The sequence below is a fragment of the Melospiza georgiana genome, chromosome 3 (assembly GCF_028018845.1).
Source record: "Melospiza georgiana isolate bMelGeo1 chromosome 3, bMelGeo1.pri, whole genome shotgun sequence".
NCBI classification, from domain to species: Eukaryota; Metazoa; Chordata; class Aves; order Passeriformes; family Passerellidae; genus Melospiza; species Melospiza georgiana.
Window position 1 is genome coordinate 10918312 of NC_080432.1, and position 12035 is coordinate 10930346.

Below are 12035 nucleotides of genomic sequence, written 5' to 3' on the forward strand. Positions count from 1 at the left end.
GGTGCTTAAGTAAACTGTGTCTGCCTGAAATGTAAACATATATTAAGGACACTATTCTTATTAAGGAAAGCTGAGCAATCATTAGGTTACCACTGGTTTCAGAGAGTTTTATATTGTGTATTTACATTGTTTTCTTCTTTTTCAGATGGAAATACTGACGTGAACTTAAGAACTTTGATGTTTTCAAACCTTGAATTTTGATTGTTAAATGTCCAGTTCAAAATACTGCCTGAACAAGATGAAATGCCTTGAAGACCTTTGGTTCTGCTTTCATTTTTCTTGAAGCAATGGTTTTCTCAGCAATGTTGACGCTGGCCCACTCTGGGACCTCAAATGCTACTTTCATTGTTTATGAAAATGCCTATACGAATTTTACCACTCCCCAGTTCTTGCTTCGTAGTGGCACAACACAGCCATTGAGATATGGTTCAGGTGCTGTGCTCACCACTGAGAGAAGTACTTTCCTAGTAAACACCACAGCTACCCTGCCGTCACAAGAAGTTTTCAGGAGCTTGAGTTTGCCACTCCAGATCATTCTTTCTGCTGCTATGATATTTATCCTATTGGTTTCTTTCCTTGGAAACTTTGTTGTCTGCCTGATGGTCTACCAGAAGGCAGCTATGAGATCTGCAATTAATATCCTCTTAGCAAGCCTGGCTTTTGCAGACCTGCTGCTGGCAGTGCTGAACATGCCATTTGCTCTGATAACAATCATTACCACTCAGTGGATTTTTGGGGATATATTTTGCAGAGTTTCTGCCATGTTCTTCTGGCTTTTTGTCGTAGAGGGGGTAGCCATTCTTCTTATTATTAGTATTGACCGATTTCTTATCATAGTTCAGAGGCAAGATAAACTGAACCCCTACCGTGCAAAGATTCTTATTGTGATTTCCTGGGCAGCATCCTTTGTTGTTGCTTTTCCGTTATCAGTAGGGAATCCTAATCTGCAGATACCCTCGAGAGCACCTCAGTGTGTTTTTGGCTACTCTACAAGCCCAGGTTACCGAGCCTATGTGATAGTTATCTTGCTAATTGCTTTTTTTATTCCATTCCTGGTAATGCTGTATTCTTTTATGGGCATACTCAACACTGTCCGCCACAATGCAGTTCGTATCCATAGCCACCCTGATAGTATATGTCTCAGCCAGGCCAGCAAACTTGGTCTCATGAGCTTACAGAGACCTTTCCAGATGAATATTGATATGAGCTTTAAAACTCGTGCCTTCACAACCATCCTGATTTTGTTCCTTGTCTTCATAGTCTGTTGGGCACCATTCACCACTTACAGCCTTATTGCCACGTTCAACAGCCACTTCTACTACAAGCACAACTTTTTTGAGATAAGCACTTGGCTCCTTTGGCTCTGCTACCTCAAGTCTGCACTGAACCCACTGATTTACTACTGGAGGATTAAGAAGTTTCATGATGCATGCTTAGACTTGATGCCCAGGTTCTTCAAGTTCTTGCCACAGCTCCCTGGCCACACGCGGCGGCGCATCCGGCCCAGCGCCATCTACGTGTGTGGGGAGCATCGCTCGGTGGTTTGAAACTGCAGTTGTTTGACAATGATTGTTGTTTGCTGGGGTAATTTGCTTTTAGGCTTTGGGTTGAGTTTTGTTTTGTTTCATATGGCTTTTTCAGTGTGGCCATATCTTATAACTTGATTAAATTTTTAGTACTTTGTGCAATTTTGGGAAGATAGAGGGAGGGAATGTGATTGGTTATAGTTGGGTTTATACCAGAATACAATGTAAGCAGAATAACAAATGTTACCTCTAGGATTCCATGGAAATCCATTCTTTTAATGAAAACTATATTTGGAACATCTTGTCAGGTTTATGCTTACTAGGCCTGCAATTTTACCTAATTGTAGGAACTTTTTTTATGCTGCTAAGATACAGTGTATTTAGTTGGTGTAATTTTTTGGAAAATTGTTGCTGCTGTCTGCCAGTATATTAGAGCCAAAAAGTCTCATTAGATTATTTCTATCTAATTTAATGATATTTCAGAAGTTTTCATGGTAACATTAAAATCCTGGTTTTTTAATATTTCCATTAATATTTTTGTGCACTTTACAAAATTTACTATATAGTTTGTTCATTTGAATATTTTGTTCTGTATTGAAGATGTATTATTATTGCTTATTATTATTTGTTAAGTTGGTGAATTTCAATGAAAGACCCATGTAAGCTCTAGGATGGTGATTTATGTTGGTACAGCTATGTGTACAGTCGTAGATTTTCTCGTTTTCTAGCAATTGATCAAAATTACCCACTCAGTTATCAGGAGACTTAGAAGGAGAAAACAGAGGAATGAAAGAGAAAGAAAGAAAAATACTATAACCTGAGATTTAGGCTCACATATGGTTTAGAAGAATAGTGTTTGTGTTAAAATTGTTACAGGGTAAAGGGTGACTGCAGTTGTTACTTGAGGCTATTACAAGTCATCCAAACCTCATGATGTGCCGGAAAACCTATCTGAAATAGTGATTTTTGGGCCTGCAGTTTATACTATGTTGGTGTAAGGTTGTTTCTGCTTGGAGCTCGTATAAGGCTAGGTGTGCTCTACACAGCTGAAATCATGCTGTCAGGCATTTGTTGGAGTAGGAGTAGAAATAGTAGGGTAAACCAGCACACAGATAGCAAATGAACCATAGTTGAGGTTAGCATTTGGTCTGCATAGTAATTGCAGGGAGAAAAAGAGTTCTTGATGTGTTTTGCAATTTAAGTATTGGATCAAGACCATAAACAGTCACAGAATCATAAAATGGCTTGGTTTGGAAGGAACCATAAATATCATCCTGCTCCAATACCCCTGCCATGGGCAGGAACACCTTTCACTAGACCAGGCTACTCAGAGCCCCATTCAATTTGCCCTTGAACTCTTCCAAGGATGGAACATCCACAGCTTTTTTGAGAAACCTGTTCCAGTGCTTCACCACCCTTACAAGGAAGAATTTCTTCCTATATCTTTTCTAAATCTACACTCTTTCAGCCATTACCCCTTATAACAGTCAGCCAGCAGAGTTTGCTGGGGATGTAAGTTAAATTCCCCTTTTCCCTCTGATACTACTTCACATTGATTTTTTCATTACCTCTTTGTCTCTGTAGTGGCTGCTGCCTCAAGGATTTACTCACTGTTCTCATCTATTGGGCATCAGCTTCTCTCCCTAAAATGCCAAACTACCTTTCTGATTAATATCAGACTGTGTTGGTATCCTCCTGGAAAGCAGAAAAACAAGGATTTTCCTTGATGATAGCAAACCAAACTCAGATACTTTTTTTTTTTTTCAATCAGCTAAATAAATATTTATTGTGAGACAAGTAAAGACTTAGGTTTGGGCTTTGGAGCCAGATCCCCAGTTGCTCTGGGGCTGGGAAGAATACCTGCAGAATCAGCTTTTTGGAGCTGTGACCAAGAGCAGAGGGATTGATGAAGAACCAGAGCTAGGGTTTGGGCTTCTTTTGCTTCCATCTGTCTTTCAGTGCCCCAAAGCATGGGGAGCTCTGTGTTGTTCTTGTACCAGAGGAGCAAAAATAATAGCAGATTTATCTGCTTCTGTGTGTCTGCACAGTACATGTGTGTATGAAGGAAATGTCCTATGTGGGTGTCCAGGGACTCCTTGCTTCCTGACAGCAGCAAAGCGTTCAATCCCAGATTTTTTTTTTAAGGTCTTCAATAAAGAACTAATTTAAGCTAAGTTAGCTCTGTTCTTCTCGTTGATAGCTATTGGTAAAACTGTTGTTGTTAAATTTTAGGAGTATAAAAGGAAAAATTTAATTCTGTAATTTCATTTTAAAAAAACTAACAAACTGCCAGCTGAGACTGTGGATTACGTGTAAAGACATCTGGCAGTGGTGGTGTTACTGATGGACATGCTTTCCCTTTCTTGTCAGTTTTACTGATGATGGTATAGATTTTTCTGATCTAAAGGAGTTCCACTATAAAGCAGAATGTTTTAGTATGTCTTTGCAGTAAAGCTTTTATTTTTCAATTACATTTACATTGATAGCACAAGTTTATGACCTGGTTAGTATGAATTTTCTGTTTCAAAGCTGTCATACCTGTTTATCTCTGAAAGCAGCAAAATTCTGCTTAGAGTTAATGTAACAGAGTGAGTGTACATTTTCTAAATGGCAGGAACAGGTATTTTTGCTGTCTTCCAGCTCTATAAGGCAAGAGATTTGAATGTTGTAAAACACAGTAATTCAAGAAGGAAAGAAGATGAGCAATACAGGAAAATTAATGAAATTACATTCCTGAAGGAAGAGGGAAAAACATTTTGTGGGATTTTTGTGATCTCTGATATGTACTGGCTGTGAAGTATAAATTGCAAACATCAGACAGTTAATTTGTCTTGGTAATTAAGCACTTGTTTACACTGACTGTAACAAGGTTTCTGGTCAAAGCTGCATCTGCTGATCCTTGGAGAAAAGAAACCCAAATTGTGTGGCCCAAATTCAGAGGTGATTTCTATAGAGATACAGTATTCACACTTGCCAGGTTTTTTGAGGCGATCAAAGCATATAGTGAACAAAAGTGTGTTCAAAAAAAGAAACAAGGTGTGGTGTAGAAGTATCCCCAGGGTAATTATGTGTTTACAGAATCATTTGAGCTATTGTGTCTATGTACTGTCTCGAGAGCAGTGCCTTGATAATTACAGCTGAAGTCCTAGGACCAAGTTGAAGACCTCTGAACTGCTCAGTCTTGCTGTCTGTGATCCTGCCAAGAATCCTGCATAACCTCACTGAGATTTGTAATGTTAAAACACATCCATATTGGCAGAAGTGGGTCTCCTGAGGCAATTTAATGGTCTTGACCAAGACCAAGCAGTTTAAAAACTCAGACTGATCCTTCTTGACTTTAAAGGGAAATTATTATTTTCTTCCTCTCCAGAGATGATAGTCATTACTAATCTGTATTCCCTCATGTTCTATTTTCAGACATCTTTAGTATGGAGGATTTAAATGAATGTATTTTGAAGTATGTTGCAGTTTAATTCATTTAGTCAAAGCATGCTGCTTACACAGGTCTCAGTTGTACAAATCTATTGCTGAAATGATTCTTTTGTACTCAAAATTGTGTATTTTTGACATTTCTTGTTACTTATGTAAAAATATTTCTGTATATAGAGAAGAAAACTGTTTTGCCTCTTACTGCTTTCTGTCCCTATTTTTTCACTTGTATGCTTAATGCTTTTATATTTTATTTTGGGCATATGCATAAATAACTGTGAGATTTCAGTGATCTTTCTGAACCCATTTGAGATTTTTAATTCCTAAATCATTCAACAATGCCTTCCTTGAAAGAGATTTTTATTTATTTTAGTGTGAAAACAAAAAATTCAGAGCACAAGTTTGTTGTGGTTGGAATGGTGAGAAATATCTTAAGTCTGGTTTTCCAGGAGCCACTACTTTGCCACTACTTTGGTTTCATTTATTTTTATTTTTTTTTGGCTAGTTATTTTCTGATGTGGAGAAACCTTGAATTATTGTTTTAAAAAAGTTGTTAAGTAGAATTGCATTGTCTTTTCTGTATATAATACACCCATGAAAATACCTGAGAAACAACAAAAAAGAGAAAATAAACATAAACATTCTCAAAAATGTGGCAAAAGACTTTAGAATTGACTGTCTTGTTAGTACATGAACTTGTTTCTTGTATTTAATGCCTACCTGCATAATTTCAAACACTTCTTTTATCTGTCTGTGAAATAACCAGGATTTCCTGATATAGGGGGTTTTGTTTAAGCCAAAATGTTTCTTGTATAAAGCATTTGCAAAATGCTCTTTTGTGAGACACTGTCAAGATATCTAGAATAATTGGAATAGTGTCCAGCCAGCAGAGAGAGAGCCTAATAAGGAAGTAACTTTCCTAAAATACTACCTGAACTGGGTGTCCCACCTTTTAGCTTGCACTAAGTAATTAAGATCGTCCTGCTGTGCAATAAATAAAGCAGACAGTAGTACTGCAGGGCATGATTCATATCAACACAAGACAGTGACCTTTATGATTCAAGTGCTGCATGTCTGTATGTGGTGGATTATTCCTCATATTAATAGAGCGAAAAAAGCTCTCAGCTGTTTTGGGGAAAACTTTCAGCTTGACGATGACTTAGCAGAAATGCTGCTGGAGTAATTTCTCTAAATGAAAAAAGACATGTCCCCAAAGAGTGCCTGAGAGGGGATAGATATTTCTGGTTGTTTGAAAATGGCTTTGCTCAGCTGCTGAAGTGCCTCATTCTGAGACTCCATACCTCTGCAGCAGCCACTTTTTCCTCCCTCATCCTCTCCTGGTGCCCCCCCATGCCCCCAAGGTGGCTATTTCTGCACCACTCTGTTGCAGCAGGTGGGTACATGGTGGCAGGAGGAAGGGGAGGTCCCTGGGCAAGTTGTGGAGGCAGCAAAACTCTCACCCTGTGCCAGTCTTTCCTATCTCTGAGTTCAGGTTGGACCATCAATGACAGGCTGAGGATGAGTTTTACCCCCTCTGGTTTTAACATTGTGCCAGGACAGAAGAGGTGTTACAGGAGCACATAGGCTTGCCTCCAGTGCTAGTGCAGGATCCTTATTTTATCCCCAGTAGTGTTAGAAATTTTATTCTACCTCATCTTTCAGCAACTGAGCTTCATCCATCTTCAGCCAGTTCACGACTGAATAAGAATCCCTGAGCTGACCTGTGTCTCTGTGAGTGTTCTGGGCACAGGATCCACCAGTGAGCTTCCAGCTTAACAAAAGTTCCTGCAGCTTGCTCCCAAAACAAAATGGCATACATGGAGACAGCCACAACTCTGCTCAGGTGTAAGTGGTAAAACAGTCCTAAGTCAGTGGCTGCACTGTATGGTGGAGGAAAATGTGAGTTGTGATGGGACTTCTTAAGTGCCCCTTACAGACACGGTGTTTGTTTTTAAAGTTGATGCATGGATATTTATGCACTGACTATTGGGTTGTGTTGTTCTGCCTCATTGTGTGACAGTGAATGCAGCTTGATACCAAATCATTACAGTACTGCTGGTAGGTAACATAGTGTTCATAAATACCAAAGTAGAACTTGTTCCTGGCTTATATTATTATCCTGACTGCATGACCAGCTTTGGCAATGGGCACAGAACGTAGCAGTAATGAGATATTCTCCTTTAATCTCTTTATTTAATCGGTGCTCTGCCTTCAATAGGTTACTGCACTCCAAATCTCTGTGGTTGACCTGAAATAAAATTAAGCCTTTTTGCCATCATGAGTAGAAATTTCACTAACATTTCCCTGTCTTTTGAAAGAGAAGGTCTTGTGAAATAAATGACAGTTCCTCCAAGAGTCAGTCTGAACTCCAGAGGGGATGTAATCACAGCTTTAATAAATTTAACAATGTCTTTCTTTGATTTATTTGGCTTAGGCTCTGTGTCAAAGACAGAGGGAAGTTTTTGGTGGCTGAGGGTATTGCCTGAACACCCAGGATGGCAAGAGGGAGCCACTGAAGCCTGTGTTAAAATCTCACTGCTACAGTTTGAGCCCCGCTGTTCTTTCGGGCGTCAGTGCTGCTTTTTTCTGTAAAAGTAATTCCTTTCAAAGGAAGAGAGATGAAATGACATCTCACATAATTTCTTGCTTCTTTATTGATACTTTAACTGTGAGAATAGTAATTTTGAATTTGGTTTCCTGGACTTGGGTTTCTTTCCCTTCCTCACTGAAGGGGAATTGAAGCTGTCATTTATCAGGCTGAGTTCTGCATCTCATCTAGAGGAGAGGATTGGTACCATCAGCCCCTCCTGCGAACTTCACATTTAACACTCCTTGGGCTGGAGAGAAAGGGTGAGTGTGGGAGGAAAGTGGGAGGATGTGCTACAGCCACTCTTTGGTACCAGATGATGTAGAGTTTCACAGTTTGGCTGTTGGGAGAACAGCAGTGGAAGCCGGGCTCTCTCCATCAGTGCAGGAACTACCCCAGCCCAGGTGTCTCCCTTCTGCTGAATGTTTAAGCAATCTTTAAAACTGAAACAGCTTTTACAGAGGTGAGAGAGGGTGCCCATTCTGTTCCTAACTGAGATTAGGTAATAGGATTATCACTGATTCAAGAGGTGAGGAGAGACTGTTGAAAATCCCCTGTGATCCTGAGAACAATTGAAACAACATCCTCTTCCTAATATTTTCACTGCTGAATTATTAGGTTAAGGGAGTGGTCTACCAAGGCTTATTGTTTAATTTATGGGCTTTTTTTTGCAGCCTAAGCTGTTGGTTGAGCTCTGAAAATGCCTATGGCTGGATCTTCTCTGTAGCATAGATAACGTAAAGCCTGTTTTGTAAATTCTAGTTTGGGATGGGCATGGCTTACTGCCATCAGTGCTGCAGCACTTCAGGACATAGGCAGAAGCAGGTGTACATGATAAGATACATCTCTCATATTTCAGCTATCTATAGCATAGATAGCTCCACCAATCACTTGAGGTTCTTTTGCAGCCAGTGGAGATGAGTGGATGCTGTGAAGGTTTAAGCAGCTCCTCTTTAAGGCTGCCTTCCAAAAGGAGTGAGAGAAAGAGCATGAAAAAGCCCTAAACAGTTTTTTTATTTCTGGTGATAACTCCACTGGAAAAAAAATTGGGCACTTCCTCTACTGCTTCTTTGTAGATGAGATGCAAATTCCTGTACTTCTAACCACGATGTGGTTTTTCATCTCAAAAATTAAATTTGGCTCGGTTTGGTCCAATTTTTCAGAAGGAATTAGAGCCCTTTGTTTCTATGTGAGAACCCCTACAATGAGAGTTAGTATTGTTAAACTAGGAATGCATTGCCCCTGTACCTTTAATTACTTGGTCTTTGATTTCTTGTGTTTCAGTGTAGACAAGATTTTATAAAGTCACTCCTAAAATTAGCCAGCCTTCTAGCATGAGTTTTAAAATGATACCATTTCTGTTATGTCAAATTTAGAAATCCAGAAGACATCACTGCATAGGCTGAGTTGCTCTCATAACTATTTTGTTAGACTAGATAGAGGGAGCAATGGAAGATTTGTAAAACTAAATTTAAGTAAGAATGAAGCCAAGGGATTCTCTTGAGGGGACTTGACTTTGCAGCCTACTAATTTGGGCAAGTCAGAATCCTTGAAGACAGTCTTAACAGCCCGTTTGATGTCAGATTTTTGTTTGGGTATTACCTGATGTGAACTGCAGGAGCAATCCTGTAAATGTCAGTGGGAGCTGAAGCTTTCCATGTCCTGATCTCCAGGCACCAGCATCTCATTTATTCCTGCTCCCCTCATTCTGTCCCCATGAAGTTTTGTGGCCTCCTGCAGTGTGCTGTGCCTCCCAGGTAAGTGGTGGGAGAGGCGCCTGGATCTCACTTTGCCTCCTCAGCAGCACGTGCTGAACCATCCTGCTAAGAGATAAGTCCTTTTCCATGTGTCTGTGTTTTAAAGGAGATGAGTTTTTTATCATTAGATCCCTGCCTTCCTCCACATGAGCTGGAAATGTATTGTTTCAGGTAGGTGCTGTGGGTGATGGAAACCAGGACTTTAGCAGGAAGGTGTCAGTCCTGCCAAGTATTTCTGCTGGACAGCTGCTGTTCTGTCTCCTGGAGGACCTGAGAGAGCCTGCAGGGGTGGCTGACTTCACTCACAGGGCAGCAGGTGAGGGTCCCTACCTCTGACCCTCTCAACAGGAGGCTGCAGCAATTGTGGTGCCTTTCTGCTCCTTAATGCCTCACCTTTATCACACAACAGGAGACTTTTTAAATACTAAAGCAGGTCGTCAAGAAAAAAGAAAATTTCTAAAAATATTTTATATTGAGATAATTTGAGAGGTGCTTTCGTTAGCACAATAATTAATTCATGTGATTCATATTACACAGGAGGCCAGACTACATGACTGTAGTAACTTTTTCTGGCTGTATTCTATATGAGAGCCTGATTCCACTTACAGGAAACTTAGTTTTATTAGAGCCATTGTCAAGGTAAGCCTGACTATTGATAGAAAGAATTTCAAACATAATTTAAAGAGGACAAAGAAATTGCACTTTCGAGAGGCTAATTCAGCCTAGGTCAACATTGGTGGCACTTGATTCTGGAAAGTTTGCTTTTCTAATCAACTTTCTCAGAGGAATTCATTAACTGAAAACCTGTGACTAATGAAAGATGTTTTGTTCTTTTGAAGTTCAAGTTAATTTCCATGAAGGTTACTATTACTAAGCAACAGATTCTGCAGAATGTCTCCTGGGGGGCTGAAACTGTAATATGTACAAAGAGTAAAGCAAAACACAGCACAAAAAATGATGAAATACTATCCCCAGACACAGAGGCCACATACAGCACCATGGCCAGAGCCTGTTTTGGAGTATCCTTCCTTGAAAGCTGTTTTTTGACCAATGGGAAAGCTCCTGCAATAGCAAAAGATCAGCATAAACCATATCACCATCTGTGGTGAATGTAATGCAAGGTTCAGCCTGTACTCAAACGTAGAGGTACACCAGAGCATGACCTAGGGGAAAAAACAACGAGTCTCAAATATATTTCAGCATCCATTATTCTTTGGAGAAAAGCAATCACCTGTAATATACTTTAGTGATAATAAAAGAAGAATGATTATTCCAGCTGTGAGAGCAGAGGGAAATGAGATACAGGAGTGATTTCTTGAGTCACAAAAGATGGTGTCATCTGCTATACAGCTTTGTGTCAGAGTAGAAATATGTATTTGCACCTTGCTTAAGTAAAAAGCTCACCTGGATATTCAGCTTTTTGAGGATAGAAATTTCATTCTGTCCTTTTAATTTGCCTTTATCCACCAGCTTAGCTAAATACAAGGTACAAATGATAAAGAGGGGAAAACCCCAAACCCCTCGATTACTTCCAATAACCTTTTAAATGTTTCAGTGAGCTCATTTGGTCTTGTTCTTTTCTTTCTTGTGTTCAGTTTGGGTGACTCTGTAAATGGTGCAGTTTTCTGGGGTAGAATTTGTATGAGGTGAATTTCAATATTCAAAATAAAATCAATAGAATTAATGAACTTTACAATATCATGCAACTTGAACCACTAATCATGGTACATGTAGGATATGTACAGTCTGGAAATAAGTAAAATATTCTAAAAATTTGAGCTAAAAATGTCTCCCCAAAGGTAGGAACAGAATATACAAAGCAGTTGTTAGCAGAGAAATCCAAGTATTTTCTAACTGCTCTGATTATTATATTCACAGTTTTTTTCCAAAATATATCTTCTGACACCATGAAAGAAAGGTTTATTATTATCCAAAGTTTTATGAAGTGACCAGTGAGGCACAAGAGACACTAATTTTTAGAGAAATGAACTAAACATAACCTCTGGCTAGATGCTTCCTTGTCCCTGGAGGTACTGAGGGTCAGCAGGTGTCTACACTCCCAAGCTGTGTGAAGCAGGTTCTTTGGACATTTCTAGGAGCAGCTGTGTCCTCATCTGTCTGTGATGGAGGTGCTTCAGTCACACCAAAGCCCTGCCAGTGTCCAGGCATTAATGCATCTCCTGCCTACAGAGGCAGTACAGTTATCTCACGCCCACTCTTTTCCTCAAGGACCCAGGACTTTAATAAAACACGTGTATTCATTACACAAGGACTTAAATCCAGGTCTCTCTCCTTCCACAAAAAGTCCCTGCAGCCACCACACATTGTAGCAATAACTGGTTTTGGGCTTAATGAGCATCTCAGCACAGTTTGGTGCTGTCCCAGGAATTCTCTGCAGCTCATGTTTGGCTAGCTGTTCTGGGAGATGCCCTGTCACATGAGAATGGCAATACCACCATGAAGCACTATCTCGGTACTCAAACAGGCAAATAAATTGAAAATAGAATGGGACTGACCTGAAGCTGCAGATAAGGGCTGTGCTCAATGTCAGGTCTGTTCTCATTTCAGACCTGAAATGCCTTGCACCTTTTCCAGAGCGTTCTATATCTTGTACATAACTTTTGCATGATGGATTTTTCCAGATGACTGATTCTGAATGTTAAACCTTACTCAGTTTAAAGGGATTGAGATTTAGAAAGGGCAATCTGTTTCCCCGTGACTTCTCTGTGAGAGTAC

General features: G+C 39.8%; 1 protein-coding gene across 1 annotated transcript in view; it reads left to right on the top strand.

The window, feature by feature from the left end:
• Positions 1-5156, top strand: part of GPR63 (G protein-coupled receptor 63) — a 28192-nt gene extending 23036 nt beyond the window's left edge. The window contains exon 4 of the mRNA XM_058020927.1: positions 146-5156. Within this exon, the coding sequence (XP_057876910.1) occupies positions 288-1547 (1260 nt within the window). The 5' untranslated portion in view covers positions 146-287 and the 3' untranslated portion in view covers positions 1548-5156. The remainder of the gene's footprint in view (positions 1-145) is intronic.
• Positions 5157-12035: the final 6879 nt, after the last annotated feature.